General features: G+C 44.5%; 3 protein-coding genes and 1 non-coding gene across 5 annotated transcripts in view; 3 read left to right on the top strand and 1 right to left on the bottom strand.

Moving 5' to 3' along the window:
• Positions 1 to 3,506: 3,506 nt before the first annotated feature.
• Positions 3,507 to 8,243, bottom strand: LOC121541651 (delta-aminolevulinic acid dehydratase-like). 2 transcript variants are annotated; one of them, XM_041850825.2, is made up of 12 exons: positions 8,039 to 8,243; positions 6,632 to 6,754; positions 6,425 to 6,475; positions 5,789 to 5,885; positions 5,540 to 5,675; positions 5,352 to 5,435; positions 5,126 to 5,214; positions 4,905 to 4,960; positions 4,724 to 4,811; positions 4,541 to 4,627; positions 4,197 to 4,326; positions 3,507 to 4,090 (listed from the first exon to the last, which is right to left on the bottom strand). In XM_041850825.2, exons 2-12 carry the CDS (start codon positions 6,745 to 6,747, stop codon positions 4,032 to 4,034), a joined length of 993 nt encoding a protein of 330 aa, XP_041706759.1. In that variant the 5' UTR covers positions 6,748 to 6,754; positions 8,039 to 8,243; the 3' UTR covers positions 3,507 to 4,031. The 2 variants fall into 2 exon arrangements, with proteins under 2 accessions (XP_041706759.1, XP_041706758.1); XM_041850824.2 differs by lacking the exon at positions 8,039 to 8,243 and adding an exon at positions 7,292 to 7,431.
• LOC121541652 (transmembrane protein 203-like) lies at positions 7,381 to 10,818 on the top strand. Its single transcript, XM_041850826.1, has 2 exons — positions 7,381 to 7,469; positions 9,578 to 10,818. Exon 2 carries the CDS (start codon positions 9,892 to 9,894, stop codon positions 10,306 to 10,308), a length of 417 nt encoding a protein of 138 aa, XP_041706760.1. The 5' UTR covers positions 7,381 to 7,469; positions 9,578 to 9,891; the 3' UTR covers positions 10,309 to 10,818.
• trnac-gca lies at positions 8,588 to 8,664 on the top strand. Its single transcript has one exon. It is a non-coding gene; the product is annotated as a tRNA-Cys (tRNA).
• A 1,325-nt stretch (positions 10,819 to 12,143) lies between the features above and the next one.
• Positions 12,144 to 20,738, top strand: part of LOC121541650 (taperin) — a 31,426-nt gene continuing 22,831 nt past the window's right edge. Inside the window, exon 1 of the mRNA XM_041850823.1 lies at positions 12,144 to 14,360. Within this exon, the coding sequence (XP_041706757.1) occupies positions 12,180 to 14,360 (2,181 nt within the window). The 5' untranslated portion in view covers positions 12,144 to 12,179. The remainder of the gene's footprint in view (positions 14,361 to 20,738) is intronic.

The raw sequence follows: 20,738 nt of genomic DNA, 5'->3' as shown, positions 1-20,738 counted from the left end.
TTATAAATACTTTCTAAAGGCACTGTATGTCTCCACCCTAACAATGGGATTCGTTGTTTACTGAGCAGAAACAGCAGGCTGGCAAGCTCTGGCCTATTCCTCTCGTTGGATTGGTAGATACATCTCGTTATTTTAATATGTTTTTGAATATTCGACGAAGGTGTTGACGTTAACCGCCTGTATTCAATGGAGAGAGACGCTATGCTACTAGCCTCATGTCATAAATATGGATAGCCATCTTGAGACAACTCCGATATAAAGTGTTTTTTTCTCAACTCCGATATAAAGTGTTTTTTCTCAAAGTTGCCGGGATGTCACGTGTCCTACTTATATCACTACACTCTTAACAATCTAAGCATTACGAAACTTATATTCAATCAAATAAACCTCACGTAGTAAATAAGCCATTACTTTTTTGTTGTTGACCAAATTCGACACTCATTTACTTCCACACAAAAACTCCTAGCCTGGTGACTGAAAGAAACGAAACAACGCCACCTGCTGGAGAAGACAGGTTTTTGGCACAGTTATCCCTCTCGCTTCGCCTCTTCCTCTCTGGGATGAGCGGGAGCGGCCCTTCCGTAGGGGTGGGAGGGCCAAGAGACCACAGGTGGCAGAACGGAGTACTGGGGTCGGGGTGTATACAGTCTATGACCCATACAGTCTATGACCAAAACCATCTTCTGAAGCCAAGCCATGTTGTGACTCATCTTCAGTGGTAAGAAAATGACAATTATACAGCAAATAATTGTAAGTGTAGTTTACCATAGTTTTGTTTACTCAATCTCAAATCAAATCAAATCTTATTTGCCACATGCGCCAAATACAACAGGTGTAGACATTACCGTGAAATGCTTACTTACAGCCCTTAACCAACAATGCATTTATTTTTAAATAAAAAAGTAAAATAAAACAACAACAAAAAAGTGTTGAGAAAAAAAGAGCAGAAGTAAAATAAAAGAACAGTAGGGAGGCTATATATACAGGGGGGTACCGGTGCAGAGACAAGGTGCGGGGGCACCGGCTAGTTGAGGTAGTTGAGGTAATATGTACATGTGGGTAGAGTTAAAGTGACTATGCATAAATAATTAACAGAGTAGCAGCAGCGTAAAAATATGGGGTGGGGGTTGGGGGCAGTGCAAATAGTCAGGGTAGCCATGATTAGCTGTTCAGGAGTCTTATGGCTTGGGGGTAGAAGCTGTTGAGAAGCCTTTTGGACCTAGACTTGGCGCTCCGGTACCGCTTGCTGTGCGGTAGCAGAGAGAACAGTCTATGACTAGGGTGGCTGGAGTCTTTGACAATTTTGAGGGCCTTCCTCTGACACCGCCTGGTATAGAGGTCCTGGATGGCAGGAAGCTTGGCCCCAGTGATGTACTGGGCCGTACACACTACCCTCTGTAGTGCCTTGCGGTCGGAGGCCGAGCAGTTGCCATACCAGGCGGTGATGCAACCAGTCAGGATGCTCTCGATGGTGCAGCTGTAGAACTTTTTGAGGATCTGAGGACCCATGCCAAATCTTTTCAGTCTCCTGAGGGGGAATAGGCTTTGTCGTGCCCTCTTCATGACTGTCTTGGTGTGTTTGGAGCATGATAGTTCATTGGTGATGTGGACACCAAGGAACTTGAAGCTCTCAACCTGTTCAACACCATAGTGCCCTCCAAGCTCATCACTAAGCTAAGGACCCTGGGACTGAACACCTCCCTCTGCAACTGGATCCTGGACTTCCTGACGGGCTGCCCCCAGGTGGTGAAGGTAGGCAACAACACATCTGCCATGCTGATCCTCAACACGGGGGCCCCTCTGGGGTGCGTGTTTAGTCCCCTCCTGTACTCCCTGTTTACCCACGACTGCGTGGCCGCGCACAACTCCAACGAACAGAGCGGCACGTCTTGCTCTTCATTGTAATCAGAGGGCTAATATAAATACTATGCATGTCAGTCGCTCTTGGCTAAGATTTGAGGAGAGACTGACTGCGTCACTTCTTCTTTTTATAAGAAACATTGTGTTGAAAATTCCAAATTGTTTGCATAGTCAACTTACACACAGCTCTGACACACACACTTACCCCACCAGACATGCCACCAGGGGTCTTTTCACAGTCCCCAAATCCATAACAAATTCAAAAAAGCATACAGTATTATATAGAGCCATTATTGCATGGAACTCACTTCAATCTCATATTGCTCAAATGATCAGCAAACCTGGTTAAATTTTTTTTATAAAGCAACACCTCACGGCACAACGCCTCTCCCCTATTTTACCTATACATTTTGTATGTATGTGTTGATATGTAGACTATGCGTGCCATTTTGAAATGTATGTAGTTCTGTCCTAAAGCTGTTCTTGTCTATTAATGTTCTGTATTATGTAATGTTTCTTGTTTTGTGTGGATCCCAGGAAGAGTAACTGCTGCTTTTGCAACAGCTAATGGGGATCCTAATAAAATACAAATACAAAAATCATTACGTTTGCCGATGACACCTGGTGGTAGGCTTGATCACCGACGATGATGAGAGCCTATAGGGAGGAGGTCAGAGACATGGCAGTGTGGTGCCAGGACAACAAACTTTCCCTCAAATGTCAGCAAGACAAAGGAGCTGATTGTTGACTACAGGAAACTGAGGGCCGAGCACACCCCCATTCACATCGACGTGGCTGTAGTAGAGCGGGTCGAGAGCTTCAAGTTCCTCGGTCTCCACATCACTAAGAACCTGTCATGGTCCAAACAGACTTACACAGCTGTAAAGAAGGCACGACAACATCTCTTCCCCCTCAGGAGGCTGAAAAGATTTGGCATGGGCTCTCAGATCCTCAAAAAGTTATACAGCTGCACAATTGAGAGCATCTTGACTGGCTACATCCCCGCTTGGTATGGCAACTGCTTGGCATACGACCGTATGGTGCTACAGAGGGTAGTACGTGCATACGTCCCAGTACATCACTGGGGCCTAGCTCCCTGCCATCCAGGACCTCTATAACAGGCGGTGTCAGAGGAAGGCCCTTAAAATTGTCAAAGACTCCAGCCACCCAAGTCATAGACTGCGGTCTCTGCTACCACACGGCAAGCGGTACAAGGAGAGCTAAGTCTGGGACCAAAAGGCTCCTGAACAGCTTCTACCCCCAAGCCATAAGACCACTGAACAGTTAATCAAATGGCTACCCGGACTATTTGCATTGACCCCCTTTGTTTTTGCACTGGCTCTATGCACTCACTGGACTCTACCCACACACAACACTGACACTCCAACTCACACACACGCTGCTTCTACTCTGTTTATCTATCCTGATTGCCTAGTCACTTTTACCCCTACCTAAATGTACATATTACCCCAATTACCTCAACTACATCGTACCCCTGCACATTGACTCAGTATTTTATTACTATTTCCTTTTTTAAAACTTTCTAAATCTGCATTGTTGGGAAAGGGCTCGTAAAGTAAGCATTTAACAGTTTTTAAAAAATGTGAACAAAGTTATATGTAATAAAACAAAAGTAACTCTATGGATCATATTTCAGACTCGATTGTAGCTTTATTGCTGTTATTCAAAAAAATATATATTTTATTGGATAGGACAGTGCTGAAGCCAGAGTGCCTCTTACAGATAACACAGAATAAAATAGAAACAGTTAAATAAAGGCCATGATTACTCAATTCGGAAATCTATAGAATAGTAAAAACACCCATAAACCAACAAGTCAATCAACAGATAGCTTTTACATTCCCATTTTTTCATCTAACATTAGGCTAACCCTTCAAAGCTTATTTGATACGCTTTACAAGTGGTTACTAGCTTGAAGAATACCATCTTTGGTGAGAATTTGTGGTTGCTGCACATGAAAAAAAGAGTCTCAGAACATTATGAAGTATCAATGTTATATAGAAAAAGAAACTGTAAATGAATGTATGAAGATAGATTGCCTGTTCTCACATGTCAGTTTAGTTTGAGTAGACCCCTTGCACAGCTAGGTAAAAAGGAGTTAATCGCATGGTCCATCTCTATGTCAATCCGTAGGTCCATCCTTCTGTCTGTTACTCTTTCAGCCAGGTGAGCAGTTGAGGTGCGTAGTAGGTGATGATGATGTCAGCACCTAGAGCAGAGGGAAGAATATAGAACTAGAGCAGTAGAACTGATTCTTTCTCTATTGAGAACAGAGCACTGTTCCTCCAGACCCCATGACTCACTTCCCCTCTCACCTGCCCTGCGGAAGGCGGTCATAGATTCCATTACAGCGGTGCGCAGGTCAAAGGCTCCAGCCTGAGCTCCATGCCACAGCATTGCAAACTCCCCTGACACGTTATACACTGCCAGTGGGTGAGTGGGGTGCTGGAAGGGAGCAGAGGAGGGTGGTAAGAAAAATATGGAGCAGGTAAAAGCAGAAGGGTTTTGTAGTCTTCATAACAACTGATGATAGACTTGTTTGTGTACCCTTGGATGTGAACTTAGTGTAGTTTGGTTATTTAGCTCAAACTATCAATACTGATCCCAGAGCCTGAAACTCTGTAACCATGCAGAGAAAAATGAGGTAGAACATACGAACCTTGTCTTTGACCTCCCTCACTATGTCCAGATAGGGCAGTCCTGGCTTCACCATCAGCATATCTGCTCCCTCCTTGACATCTCTGTCCTGAGAGAAAAACAGAAACAAAACCTCAACCACCTGGGTAAATTGACTCTCTCTCTACCTTTCATACATATGCGTACATTTCACAGACACTCTTACCACAGCTCGCAGTGCCAGGCCCCTTGCACCAGGGGGCAGCTGATAACAACGCCTGTCTCCAAATGCTGGTTTGGACTGTGCTGCATCTCTACAAAAAAAAAGCTTCCTTAGAGCATCCTGTCAAATAACTGGTAAGTAAATGCCTTTTCTGTCCATACTTGGCTTTACAATCGATAGTTACCTGAAGGGACCATAGTAACAGGAAGCAAATTTAGCACTGTAGCTTAGCACTGAAACCTGGGGAGAAGGAGGAAATACATTACTTTTCTTGGACATTTTCTTTCAGGAAATTCAAGCAAATGTCTTCTTTACTAAGGGTTTCCTTATGGCAAATGCTTTCCTTTCCTTATTGAGTCCCTATGAATATAAGGTTATGTACAAACTAGTGCTCCCATCTGTTACCTTGTTGCCCATGTCATTGGACATCAGTGATTGTTTGATGGCTCCCACTCGCCCATCCATCATATCAGAGGGTGCAATGATGTGACAGCCTGTACGATAAGAACAAGAGATCTTAAACTATTGACATGGGTGTGGCTCCCCATTGAGCAGTATCAACATTGGTCCAGTCCACTATTTTTTAGAAGTGAGAGTAGATAACAGTGGGGGGAGGAGTGACCAGACTCACCAGCACGGGCATAGGCCAATGCCACTTCTGCCAGACGCTGGCAACTGGCACCATTGTCCAGAGTGCCATCCTCCCGCAAGATTCCTGAGGGCGAATCAGAGGGCAGTCTTATAACACTGTAGTGTTAATCAAAGGAAATTAGATTTGCATTAGTTGTAGACGAAAAGATGTGATAGAGAGTGACAGACCACAGTGTCCATGTGAGGTGTAGGGACAGAGGCAGACGTCGCAGGCCATCAGCAGGTCAGGGAAAAGAGAGCTTATCTTCTTCACAGCCAATACTGCCGGAGTATCGTCTGTGTCTGCACCCGAACCCCTCTCATCCTGAGAAGAAAGGTAAAAGGTATGACAGTGTGCAAGGGTGTAGACATATGCGCTTTGGAGTTGATGTAGTGGCAAAAAAGACACATTTTACAAGTGCATATAGTTTACTGTACCTTAGCGATTTTGGCAGGCACCCCGAAAATCAGCACACACTTCAAGCCATTCTCCACAAGGGGGCGTAGCATGCCTTCCAGTTTATTCACTCCATATCTGTGGGGAGAAAAAGAGATTGAGGGGGACACAGGGAATGGACAAACTACAAAGTGCTAATTCAATACCACTTTGAGGCAAGCAATTACTAAGTGGCACTTCATTATCAATGCACTGGGATGTATTTGATCTCTTTAGCCTAAAATCTGGTTTGTTTTGGGCAACAAACCAAATCAGACTGAGTGAGATAACTATTGACAGTAATTTCAACACTGACACATAATAGTACCAAGAATTAGGGCTCAGTATTACATTACAGCCTATTATATAGTAACCAAATGGTGCATGAGCAGGGAGGGTTGTGAGGGACAAAGAGCTAACGGATTATCTTCTTATCTTGGCACAGTTGTTGGCTCTGGATCCACCCTGCCTCACAGTATTTATCTGGAGGTCACAGCCTTGATCTCAATGGTCCCCATCCCCTGCTCATTCTCACTCAATCAGATGATTTTGAATGAGAATTCTCATTCAAAGTCTTTGTTTCAAAGTCATATATGTTTTAAAATCAACCACATGAACAGGTAATCTGGAGTCATTACCTGGCCTGGCCTGGCAGACTAGCGATGGGCTCCACAGCATCAGGACTGTCACTGTTGGAGAAAAGAACAAGAAAGCTGTCATGTCATAAAAACACATAGCCACCCAAATATAGCCTACAGTGTAACTGACTGACACAAGGGCATCTGTCATTTGTATCACAACATCAAGATGACATCCTAGTGTCTGTGTTGGAGAGGAGACATTACGTGACGAAGATGGGGTAGATGAGGTTCTCAGGTCTCAAGTCTGAGGCGCAGGTCTGCCAGTATCTGAGTGTTGGGTGAAAATAGCCACTGTGGAGAAGAGAATCGACCTGCTGCATCTTTGCGCTGAGAGAGAGAGAGGTTTGACAACGGCACCTTTATTCACCCCCACATTTCTGAGATGCATTGGAATGAGAGAGTGGTTTAGGCTACACATAACCTGACATAAACTAAACAATTGGATGACCCTGAGTGACAGCAGTGATAATGCTGGCTTTCACACAGCTGGAGGAAGAATAATTGCTCACATTTATGAAAGCCCATTCCAGATCCTTTTAATTCTATAATTTCAAGATTATTGACATGAAAAGTCTACATTTACGAGAACTAAGCAAAATCAGACATAAAACAACAGTTTTAAAACAATGAAATGTAACGACAGAAAGCTAACTTCGACTATCAACAATCATGTGCTCAAATGTGCCAATTATATGCTCCATGCACCACACGACTAGCAAACACATTTTCAACTCCTCCTGGTCATATTCCGCAGATTCATAACTTGTTCACCTTGCTACATCCAAAACGTAACTTGCCAGCATTAATTAACATACAACAAGGTTAACGTTACTCAAATAAATCAATGAATTTCGGTGTTCTTGCCTTGTACAGTACGTCCGTGCTCCTTTGCTTGCACTAGGCGCAGACACTAACCGGTCACCGTACAATTGTTCCGTAAACGTACAAGTTCCCGCGATAGTACACCGTAGCTTTGAGTGAAGGAATGAAAACATTACGAAAAGGCTAACCTGACACTTGAATCGGAATTGACTGAATTGAGGTAAAACCACAACATTTCGCTAAAACCTTGTCATGTCCTATAATATCCCATATTACTTGACACACATGCACAGAGGGAGAAATTATATGTAGCTAGTATGAGATGGATAAGGGCTACGAGGTAGCTAACTAGCTAGTTGTTGATTGTGCTAGCACTGAAACCACACTGTCTTTGCTGTAACGTAACTGTAGCTCAGCTAACGCCAGCTACTAGCTAGCCTAATGATCTGACAATACAGCGGTCTAGCTAGCTTGTAAAATGCTGTAACGTTATTGGGAATCGTTTGTGAGCGGTTGTTGTCAGTTAAAACCATGAATGTAGCCAGGCAGCTAGCTAGCTGACAAACGATTTCAACTGTCACCATGGCATAGTCCTTGATCATTACTCTCCGTTCCATTACATTACACATAAGTAATTGGACAAAGGCGTCTTCTGTAGTGGGGAGTTATGTGAAGATCCCCGACGCTCGGTCTGAACACTAACATGCATCGCTTGCGGTACGGTTTTGGAAGCATAAGGACCTTATCTTTAATATCAGCAAGAAAAAAAAAAGTTACATTGATACACACCTTTATAGGGTTAGTGTTCCCACATGACCATATCTCCTCGTTACAGCGCTTGTTTACGGAAAACAGATGAAGACGAGGCGACCGTTAATTAGCTATCTAGCATGCTCCAAACACCTGTGTAAGCATTAGACCATATGTCCACCAGATGCACATGCATTTTGCCTTATGTTGTTTTTGCCAGATGTCTAGCCCACATTTTTCGTACTTGATGCACATGTGATTTGCAAGGCTGCAGCATGGAAAACATCTCCGCCCTGTTCGACCAAATATAATAAATAATTCTAAATAATTAGAACAGATTAAAGTTATTCTCCTATTGATGTCCTGCTTTCATAGGCTGGCAGAGCTACCAACAGACTGGGGCGCACGAAGGCTCATTACAACAATTAATATATTCTTCTGTCACGTTCATCTCTAGCAACATCAATAAATTGAACTGGTTGTTCCCATTTGGAGTACTGATTTCACTAGTTTGCCCTCACATTTCTATATGAATTTGGTCGGGTCGCCCAAAAAGTTACATATGGCAGCGTTAAATTATGAACTAAAAGCCCCCGGTGTAGCTCAGTTGGTAGAGCATGGAGCTTGCAACGCTAGGGTTGTGGGTTCGATTCCCACGGGGGCCAGTATGCGTCTGCTAAATGACTAAAATGTAAATGTAAAAGCTCATTTTTGTTTTCAATATTTTGAAATTATAGCTACTTTTGTAAAAAAAAAAAAATCTAGCTCAGCTGTTTAGTTAGATAGCTCTGTCTCATTTACCACAAGGTGTTGCTAGCAACCTAATATAACTTATTTTCTCAATGTATGTTAGCTAGCTAAGTTAGCAATGTTATGAATACAACTCCCATCTGCTGTTGACATTAGGATACGATTTGAGAGCACTAGTTTGCTCCAAAAGTGGTTATAGCTTTGACTGCATGCTGACAGTGAATTCAGTGGCTAGCTACACTTCAAACATAATTTTACCAGGTTCCTGTGAAGCAGTTGTAATGACAGTCCATCGCAACGTACACAAGTTTCCTGATTAGCAAGGGGTAGTCTGTTTTAATTTAATTGTTTATTAGAAACACAGTTTCATGTCATTGTGAGGGGATTTCACCAGTTGTTTAATGGGGAATTGGGCTTCCCGGAAAATATTTTCACTTTAGCTGGAGTATTTGGCTGTTTTGGCTGCCAGAACCAATTAGATTCTAAACAGATAATGTAAGGTCCTTGGACTATAAGGAGTAACGTTAGGCTCCTTTAGTCCGTTATTGGGATACTGTCATCAACCCTTGATACATTGTAGGCTATTTGTGAAGGACACATACATTTCCACTTCTAGACTGTTAGTCAAGACAGAATGAGATTGTAACAATGTTTGCAACGTTTGATAGTTGTTTCAACCGACTTCAGGCTTGTTACAATATAGCTTGGTAAAAGGGAGCTGAAGTAAATACTGTCATTTTGTTGATGTTTACAGTGTAACATGTCAATTTCAATACATTGTAAACTCTTGTCATGCTCTCAATAAAATGTCTCTGTTTCTAAATAAAGGCAGAACAACTTGATTCCCTGAAGACATCCTCCACATGTGAAGCTCTTCACTGGCTCACAGTATTTCGTCCTCTCTGCCCCCACTGTCTTCAATGATGTTGGTGAGCTTGATCGTCTCTGCAGCAGTTCCTCGTTAAGGGCCATTTCCTATTGCCTTCTGTGGATTTCTGCCCAGATCTCAATGTCTCCCTTCCTTCACACTTTACCACCCTGAGTCTGGAAACGTCACCTCTCCTGAGTCGAACCAGTGAGTCTACCCCATTCGGTCCCTGGTTGAACAGTCCACCTGCATCCACTCCCTCCACCCTAAGGCCATGCTGTTCTCCCTGCGGGAGCTGGTCCAATGGCTGGGCTTTGCCACGTTCGAGCTCTTCCTCCACCTTGGGGCTCTGCTGGTCTTCAGTGTGCTAGTAGCGCTGCAGGCTGACCGGTTTGCCCCTGGCATGAGCTGGTGGATGGTCTTCGTCCCTCTGTTTGCCGCGGATGGCCTGAGCACCTACTTCACGGCCATCGTGTCAATCCGGCTGTACCAGGAGAATGAGAAAAGGCTGGCAGTGCTGAGGCTGCTGTGGGTGCTGACAGTGCTCAGCCTCAAGCTGGTGTGTGAGGTGCTGCTGTGCCAGAAGCTGGTTGAGCAGGAACAGGCACGCGACCTGTGGTTCGGTCTCATCGTCTCACCACTCTTCATCCTCCTGCAGCTACTGATGATCCGCGCCTGCCGTGTCAACTGAGGCCATTGGCGGTGTGATAATGAGGGCAGGAACCGGTTATCAGCCATAGAAGATCCAGGTTTATTCATAATAGGTGACTGTTTTAATTAACTGACTATTGAGGAATAGTTGTTGGACTAATGGCTGGAGAGATGAGGGTCACAGGCTACCCCTCCATTTCTGACCTCGTCTGAGGACAGTGTGACAGAATGTGTTTTCCATGAGCAGTCCTTTGTCTGCATGGCTCTCCGCTGAAAATTGCTGCCTGTGGATACCTTTTTTTGTATTTGATCTGTTAAGAACCTCTTGCTCAAGCATGTATTGATGGCCTAATTTTATCCTTCAGTGTAATTTATTTCCTAATGTGATGCTGGGGAGGGACATTTAGAATTGATGTAATCCTCCTTTTGAATTTGGTAAGAATGTCTCCAGCTTTGTTAGTGTTTTAGTCCATTTATTATTTTCTTGTTTTTGGTACCCTTGTTGGTGTTTGTATATATGTGTAAATAAACATTTTAAGCTGGTAAAGTTTATCATGCAATATTATTTCAGCTCCTCAAAAATCTATGAAACATTAATCAGTCAAATCTGAACAGACACAATACCGTTATGTCCGGTGTAGATCTTTGTTATGTCCACTGTTATCCCTTGTGAGGACGAGGTTTGGCCACAAGGTGTCGCTATTTACATTGAAGATGGGCGTGGTGACCTACTCCTCAATTTCCGATGCCCAAGTCAACATTGGGAAGGACCAAGTAATAAAACTAAAGCAAAGTTCACATTGGAGTGAGTTCATGGAAGGAAAAGTCATAAGCTTAATAAAAAATACAAAAAGTTGTATTGAGCTGTTTGATCATTTTGGGCTCATCAAGCACTAATCTCTAAAATGTTCTTTAGAGGCAACAGCAAGGACTTTTCCGTGTCTTGGACTTTGCTCAGATGACAACCTCAGAGTTTTGTTCTTTTTAAGCACAGCATATCAAATACAGAAGTTTAAAATATGGAACTGAACTCTCTTTCGCTCTCTCTTTCTCTAGGTACAACTCAGATAAAAACAAATTACAAAAACTACATTGCATATAGGATGCGTTTTTACAAATCATCTATAACAGAATTTACGACTGACTGAGACTGCTCTATAGAACACACTGTTTTCTTCAGTGTCCATCCATATGTTAAATGGCTCCTTGGTATTCACGGCTCGTAATGACAGTGCGGTGATTAATGTTTGAGGAACAATATAAATCTGTTACGTGCTGTACCCAGAATAGACCTCTGTAATACCGCCTCATTTATTTCGTAATGCATTTATCTCAACAGGATTATTTGTCAGGCGGTATCATCAACCTCTTGCTGAATAGATACGAAGAGCTCTATGCTATAACAGGTCAATATTCCATAGGATGCTACAGCAAAACCTACACGTAACTAATGAGTGACTGATGGGCGACAATTTCCTCACCCTGCTTCACAAACACTATCTTTACATAGCCTTTCATCTTTTAAAACCATTTATTGGTATAATTTCCATGTTTAGTTCATGAATTAAATTAAATGAAATGCATAATGTTATTATTTAAAAAACAAATGTAGTGGTCGATACGGGATCTTAGAATAAAAGATATTCACTGAAAGGGTTAAGCAGTAAAAGGGGGCTGAGCTGAGTTTCCTTGACTGACAGTTTTCTTTGCCCACTCAACAATAGAAAGAGGAGGGATCTGTGAAAGGGGTGTATTCTAAATCGATATGAGCAAATGAGGTTGCTTCTTAGGGCGCAGTTCTGAAGACTGAAGGATGACGTTGTAGGTTTACAGGTGCAGAGGGCGGGCCAGGAGTCGCGGAGGGAGGGAGGGAGAAGAACGTAGAAAGACTGAAAGAGACGGTGGGGATGTATGTGTATATACTGTAATCGGCGCTGCAGGTACAGCGACAGACAGAGGATACAGCGTTCCGTCCCAGTCGGGGAACACCATCTCCCAAACCCCGGAGATATTCAATTCCTCCCTAAAATGTCTGGTGGAGGAGAAGTCCGTGTGCTCCGCCAGGAGGCTGGGCAGGAGAGCCCGAGGATGCCGGCCTGGAAACGAGAGATTCTCGAGCGGAGGAAAGCAAAGGGCGGCGCGTCTGGAGCAGGTGCAGCTGAGCCTTGCCCAGGCACGATCTCATCGCGGGTTAATGGCGAAGTAACGGGAAACAGCAGCGCCCCAAAAACAGACAATGGAACCAGCGCTAATTCAGGTCGGAACTACACCATCACTCCAGCGAGCCAGCATTTTGCAGGCAAGCGTGGCAGCGCCCCCACCTCCCCAGAGCTCTCGCCGGGGAAAACAAACAAAGACCCCTGGACTGCCACCGACCCTTATGACTCGGAGAAAACTGTAAGTGATGGCGAGGGACAGGAAAGCCTGGTTCTGCAGGACAGTCTAGGCCCATTGCAGGAGAACCCCTTTATCAAACTGGAGAAGGAGCGAAAGAAACAACAGGACAGGGAGAGCGCCACTCGTCCGGTTCAGCACATACTGGAATTGTATGGCAGTGTTCCTGGAATTCGGACTATACGCGCTGAGAATATCATTATCATAGAATCCGATCCGGATTACTTTCCGGAGGCGAGTGGAATAAAAAGCGAGTCTTATCTGCAGCAGAATGGGTTGAGCAGTTACAGCTCCCTCAACGACCTCTTGGACCGGAGAGGCAGTGGGGTTACCGAGATACGGGCGAAGGAGGTGGTCATTTATGACACCGCACTAAGCCGGAGCGAGGAGAATTTGAGCACGCTGGGTCGTCCTGGTCACGAGGCCGCATTCGAGACAGGAGAGGGTCATGGTAGGGTGAGCCGAATGCTGCAGAAATTCGACAGCAACTACGGAAAACTGCAACCCAAGTCTCGCAGCACAGAGAACCTCCTGGACTTGGAGACCAGTTCAAGCAGGCCAAGACAACGACCCAAGCCACAGCCAGATCTGGTGCCAAAATACAAGTCACAAGCCCAGCCTAGCTCACCAGTCCGCACCCTAGGCAACACACAGTTGTCATCCTCAGTCTTCCAGAGCTCCCAGTCTTCCAAACCAAAGCCACAGCCCCCTCTCTGTGAGCCTGACAGCACCACGCGCTCTGCCGGACCCTCTCAGTCAGTGTCTTCCTACCGCCAGCATTTTGAGGTGAGTGGGGGCCACAGTTCGGTGTTCAACCCCAGAGAGGAGGCAGAGGGGTCCCAGACCAAGCCTTTCCGAGAGAGAGACTGGGAGAGCACAGAGGTGCCCTCCAAACCCAAGGTGCCATTCTCTCCAGAGACCAGCCGTGCCGAGTCACCCGCCAGTCCCACCACGCCCCCGATGTCTCCCCCATCGCCTGGATTCGAGATCCGCCCCTCACCCCGCCCTGATCTCTCTCTGCTGCCTGTCGGGGACATTCAGGCCCGTGCCCTTGCCAACCTGCGTCTCCAGTCCCGCAACTCCTTCACAGTCTTCCCCAAACGCCACAGGTTCGCCTCCTCCCCGGGCAGCACGGCCCCCTCCAGCCCCATCAAGTCTCCTCCCTCCCAGAGAGTGGCAGAGATGCCCACTCCAGGAGTGCCAACCCCTGTCACCCTTCCACCCACCCCAGCAGCCTCCAAGAGGAAAGAGGAAGAACGGGAGGAGGTGAGGGCAGCCAGGCCAACCAAACCAGACCCACCCACCATCACCACGACCCCCTCCCCTCCACCCCCAGCACCCTTCCCAGTCCCCTCTGTCCAGTCGCCTCCTCCAGAGGAAGCCCCTGCTGACCAGCTACCTGTCACCAACATAGATGACATAGACGTGGACCCCTTGCAGCCCGTTGCCCCCAGCCCCACTCCAGTGGTGCAGAGGCGGAAGGGGAATACCTTCACTGTGGTGCCTAAACGTAAGTCAGAGCCCCAGGAGCCCTCCGGAGGGGCCCAGTCATCCTCCACGCCACCCCAGGCCCCCTACGCCCAGTTGGGCTCACTGCTGAAAAAGCGCTACCCTGCCGTGGAGGATATCGAGGTCCTCGGGGGGTACCAGTCCCTGGGACGCTCCTGCCTGACCAAGACAGGCTCCACTGGCAAAAAGGTGAGACATGATGCCAAACAGCGGACTTATGTTATACATAAAGTGAACATCAACAGAGCCCTTTTTACACTGATTATGTAACACTCATTATTTAAATTCTCAGTTCAAGCTTTGTCATTTAGTATAATTAAACAAATTGTGTGGGTGCATGCGTATGAATGGACTAGGCTAAGCTTCTAATTTAGGGCTGTCCATCTCATTACGGTATGCCTCCGTAGATTATATTGTTTAGTGTTTGTGTGGCACTTGTATTTAGTTTTGGTTGGTATTAGTGTATTAGTGTTTTGGTTGGACCACTGTCCCGCAAAAGCATGTTATTTGTTTTCTAGTGCTTTATTGGGTTAGTCTGTGCTTGAAGCATACATATCTCATCAAGCTGTTACTTGATCCCCAGGATTTTACTTGGAAAACCCACCTCTCTAAATTATGGGACTGAATGGGCCTTCTATTATAGTCCGGTTTACCCCTGGATCCTAGTCTAACTAAGTAGGCCTGTTTTATCTGTCCTCGTGTGGTGTCTAGGCCTTTCTTTAAACACAGGTTAATGTAAGGCCTCATTCCAAACAGCCCTGTCTCTGTCCCAAAGAAGGAAGGGATAGAACAGGTCCCGGTTGCTGAAATGTGCGATATTCAACATGAAATTCTCCTAACTCTACAGGATTTATTGCATCTTTAGTAGTAAGATTGAACAAGGCAGAAGCTGCTGTTCATAGCACCAGCCTTCAACATGGTTTGCAGCATGGAGATGTTGGTGTTTTTGTGACCAGGGTCGGGATCAATACCATTTCCTTTCATTAATCAATACCCCCCCCCAGATGGAGATCAGTGTTTATTGGCATTTACCTGAGATCTAGGCTACATACTTGGCAGTGCAGCAGTGTCTCTGTCATATCCTAGTCCTTTGGTCTCACTCCTTTCAACCGCAGCTCCAGTCACACCCAACCAGGTCGAGCGTGTGTGTCACTGTGTTTGTCCCTGGCCAGAGAGCGAACACAGGCAGTGAATAAGGCCAGCTCCCTCAGAAGCATTCAGTGTTTTTGTTCTCTGAACTCTATTGAATTCATTAGGCGTGCTATGTTTGTTTCACCAAATTCCCTCGCCTTTGTTGTTTGTGCATGCATGCTTCTCCTCCCGGTCATCATTTCATGACCAAGGTTCCTCTGCTTTTAAAGCTAGGGCAGGGCCACAAGCAATTGCAAAACCATCAAGGGTAGGCCTATGTAATTTGTGTGGAATTCCTTGGCTATGTGAAACCAGCCTGGCTGAGTTGGGTTTTCTGTTCAGCATTTGGGTTGGGTTTTTTGAAGGCTCTTTTTCCCATTCAAATTTTAAGAGGTACTGAGCTTGCCGGATGCATATTTGTTTTCAAACACATCAATATGACAAGAGAGCGGAACTTGAACACAGTGTATCGCCTCCTACTAGGCTCGTATGTTTCTGAAAATAACTTCCACTCCCTCATTTTTTGGCCACGGTTGCTGGTTCAGTTCTAAAGGTTGTACTTCTGGTATTTTGTCGTGGGGGGGATTCCGCAGAATGTTGGAGTTAAATCTCTGCAGCGCTCTCAGATCTTTATGACTCACTCAAATAAGTCCCTTACATGTACCTAGTCCTACTGTAACCCTGTATTCATTGTGTTGGATAATCAAGCTTGTTCTTTGCTCCTTTACTGTTTGTTTGTGATCTTCTCTTCAAGGAGTGATAGTAGTTCATAACGATCAAGTGGACCCGTTACACTGCACCAGCTTTGATTTGCATAAGAAGAAATCTAGGAAGTCCTTAAAGTACGTTACATGCCTAGATTGAATTTATAATTTCATTGGCCTTGAGTCTCTTCGATTGAAAATGGTTTGTGTTACAAAGGTTCTAGGCTAATGTTCAGTACCTTTAGAACAGCTTTTGTTGTATAATATATGGCACTTCCCTGTCATTGAATAGAGATGGAGCTGGCAGGAAGAGATGGGAATGGAAAGGGGAGGAGTGGTTGTTTCTGAAGTTATTAATGGAAACAGGAGACAGCCCATGTGTTTGTGATGTAACGGGCAGAGACCATTCCTGCCGTTTATGTTCTTACTGCATATCCATGTTGCCATTTCCATGTGTTTGCTCAGTGGAAGGCCTGGGCCTGGCCCTGCTCAGCTGTGTAATGTGTAATTGATACAACACATTAGGTAATTATGTCTTCATATGTCTTCATTCAAGTTGATGATTTAGCGGTTTGGTGACTGTGCTGTTCTCGCAAATACTGTTGTTGTGTGGTAGTAATGCCAGTCATTCCAGACTACAAATACTGTATTTGACTTGTAAATAACCTTGATTCAAACGGAAAAGAGCCTGTGACAAGCTGATAATACCCAATTTAACCTAAATACCCGTAGAGGTAAGCTCCTGGCTGGACTACTAACACGAGATGTTCTGGTCATAGCCTCAAGGATTTGTCTATTTTCAAATGTACTTCACTCTCATAATAAGGCCTAAACCTTTTCCACAAACATATCGCTGAAAAAGTATAACCTTCTTTAAAATGCTTTGATCCCTGTCTCTTTTGCACTGATTTCCATATTTATCGATCAGTAAACATAAACTGTGTCTTCCTCGAGGAATAATCATATTGTTGTCTCAGCAGAAGGCCATATCACTCATCATCAGGAAGTGAGTGGAAAGGCCTGTGACTGTCAGCTATCTGATAGGACACTCATAACGGCTGTTTGTCTTCCAGGCTGATCAGGCAGCAGCTGTCTGTCAGCTCTGTTTACTGTTCATTACTGCTGGAGTTTAGGGCCTGGTATCCGGTTATGGGACTCCTGATGAGGAGTATAGGCTACTGTAGTTTGGACCTATGCTGTCGGCAGCAGGTAGCCTAGTGGTTAAGAGCGTTGGGCCAGTAACCGAAAGGTTGCTGGTTCGAATCCCCGAGCCGACTACGTGAAAAATAAGCAAGGCAACCCTAATTGCTCCTTTTTAAGTCGCTCTGGATAAGAGTGTCTGCTAAATGACTAAAATGTGTGTGTGTGTGTATATACAGTACCAGTCAAAAGTTTGGATACACCTACTCATTCAAGGGTTTTTCTTTATTTTTACTATTTTCTACATTGTAGAATAATAGTGAAGACATCAAAACTATGAAATAACACATGGAATCATGTAGTAACCAAAAAAGTGTTAAACAATACAAAATATATTTTATATTTGAGATTCTTCAAAGTAGCCACCCTTTGCCTTGATGACAGCTTTGCACACTCTTGGCATTCTCTCAACCAGCTTCACCTGGAATGCTTGTCCAACAGTCTTGAAGGAGTTCCCACATATGCTGAGCACTTGTTGGCTGCTTTTCCTTCACTCTACGGTCCAACTCATCCCAAACCATCTCTATTGTGTTGAGGTCGGGTGATTGTTGAGGCCAGGTCATCTGATGCAGCACTCCATCACTCTCCTTCTTGGTCAAATAGCCCTTACACAGCCTGGAGGTGTGTTGGGTCATTGTCCTGTTGAAAAACAAATCATAGTCCCACTAAGCGCAAACCAGATGGGATGGCGTGTCGCTGTAGAATGCTGCGATAGCCATGCTGGTTAAGTGTGCCTTGAATTCTAAATAAATCACTGACGGTGTCACCAGCAAAGCACCATAACACCTCCTCCTCCATGCTTCATGGTGGGAACCACACATGCGGAGACCATCTGTTCACCTACTCTGCGTCTCACAAAGACACGGCGGTTTGAACCGCAAATCTCAAATTTGGACTCATCAGACCAAAGGACAGATTTACTAATGTCCATTACTCGTGTTTCTTGGCCCAAGCAAGTCTCTTCTTCTTATTGGTGTCCTTTAGTAGTGGTTTCTTTACAGCAATTTGACCATGAAGGCCTGATTCACACAGTCTCCTCTGAACAGTTGATGTTGAGATGTGTCTGTTACTTGAACTCTGAAGCATTTATTTGGGCTGCAATTTCTGAGGCTGGTAAACTCTAATGAACTTATCCTCTGCAGCAGAGGTAACTCTGGGTCTTCCATTCCTGTGGCGGTCCTCATGAGAGCCAGTTTCATCATAGCGCTTGATGGTTTTTGCGACTGCACTTGAAGAAACTTTTAAGTTCTTGAAATGTTCCAGATTGACTGACCTTCATGTCTTAAAATAATGATGGACTGTCGTTTCTCTTTGCTTATTTGAGCTGTTCTTGCCATAATATGGACTTGGTCTTTTTCTAAATAGGGCTATCTTCTGTATACCACCCCTACCTTGTCACAACACAACTGATTGGCTCCAACGCATTAAGAAGGAAAGAAATTCCACAAATTAACTTTTAAGAAGGCACACCTGTTAATTGAAATTCATTCCAGGTGACTACCTCATGAAGCTGGTTGAGAGAATGCCAATAATGTGCAAAGCTGTCATCAAGGCAAAGGGTGGATACTTTGAAGAATCTCAAATATAAAATATATTTTGATTTGTTTAACACTTTTTTGGTTACTACATGATTCTTCCATATGTGTTATTTCATAGTTTTGATGTCTTCACTATTATTCTACAATGTAGAAAGTAAAAATAAAGAAAAACCCTGGAATGAGTGGGTGTGTCTAAACTTTTGACTGGTACTGTTTTCTATTATCTTTTTAAGACTTTCTCTGGTGTTTTCTAAGACCAACTTTCCATCTATTAGACCAGAAATCAAAGCCTTTGCTTATTCCTAATTTTTAGGATGGAAAAATGAATATGCCTTAATTTCTCAAAAATATACACTAGCTTTGACACCCAAATTTACGTGCTCCGTTGAACTTCCCGTTGGTGCTCATGGGTCCTTTTACATGGAAATGACCATATGCCATTTAGCAGGCGCTTTTATCCAAAGAAACTTAGTAATGCGTGCATACATTTCTTTACATATGGGTGGTCTCTGGAATAGAACCCACTATCCTGGCGTTGCAAGCACCATGCTTTACCAACTGAGCTACATGCAATGTTACACTGCCACATAGGCCAGAATGAAGTAGGAGGATATGATGAATCAGCAAGGTATCAAAACTTTCTAGCATAGACAATCTAGGCTAACTACCAAACACTAGATCCCATTTTTACTGCTGTACCTTATACCATTAATACAAAGTTGTTATGAAGTTGCAATATGTCATAATTGGAAGAACTAGAATCCTAGCAGCAGTCATCCAATGTTTAGAGAAGCTACTTTTTATTGGTTGTGAAAATGTCATGCCATGCGTAAGGGAAGTTAAAAATAACTTAAATAACACCAACGCACCATGTCTGTCACACAGGAAGGACAATGAAAGGAAACACTCCTACATTCTTATTATGTTCTTGGGCTCCAGATGTGAAAGTCCATTTTGTTTAATTATTTACCACATCAAGTCATTCCCCATCCCTCATCATCACACTTTCTGTAACCACACCCTTCTCTCCTCTAACCTCACGCCCTCATTTTCTCCTGTGCTCCTCCCTGTTTGCACTCTCCTTGCTCCCTCCTTGACTGTGTCTGTCTGTGTGTGTACCTTTGTGTGTTTGTCATAGCCAAGAGGCGCAGTGCGGTTTAGATGAATCGTTTAAGTCACTCTCCTCAGCATCTTTTTGAACATTCAACATGACTATGTCTCACGGTCGCAAGCATGCCTGCCTGTGCCTCTCCAGTAGGTCTGTTTTTAATGTGCAGCGACTGCAGCATAGGACAGTGTTTCCCTCCGGACCCATGGAGAGGTGTAATTATGCCATTGATACTGGGACTACAGCTTAATTCTGGCCTGCTTGCGGCGTGCCTGTGACAAGTGTGACATTTCCAGTAAGTGTTATCTGGCTGCAGGGTTCTTCTGTGAGCCTGGCGAGCAGGGTGAGAAACGGGACGATTGGAATGAGGCCATGGCAACATGATGATGGCACATGCGCGCACACACAGACACAGTCATACACACACAGTCCCATATCGCAAACACATGCACAAACTTCACATTCTCTACTATAGGCTACTTATTGTAATGAACGATATAAAAATTCCTGCGATGAATGGTCAGTGTCGATTTATTTTAGGTTTATTGTCCCAGCTCTAGCACAAACATGCTCACACACACACTCACACAGCCAATTTAGTCAGCAAAGTGCCATTGTCATGTTTTAATTCAGGCCTGACCCCTCTCTGTGTGTGTGTGTGTGTGTGTGTGTGTGTGTGTCAGAGAGATTGAAAGAGAGAGGAAAAGGTAAGAGAAAGTGTTTGAGAACAGGATGGACAGAATGCTGCAGAGGTGGTTTCAAATGTGTATAAAAAGGACAGCGAGGGTGTATGGAGAGATCATGTCAAGTGGGTAGATGGAACAGCAACTATTTATATCACTGAGGACTGTATTTTAACAAACCTAACACAATGGTCAATCTTAGC

The sequence above is a fragment of the Coregonus clupeaformis genome, chromosome 27 (assembly GCF_020615455.1).
Source record: "Coregonus clupeaformis isolate EN_2021a chromosome 27, ASM2061545v1, whole genome shotgun sequence".
Taxonomy (NCBI): Eukaryota; Metazoa; Chordata; class Actinopteri; order Salmoniformes; family Salmonidae; genus Coregonus; species Coregonus clupeaformis.
This window is presented reverse-complemented; position numbering and strand designations above follow the sequence as displayed.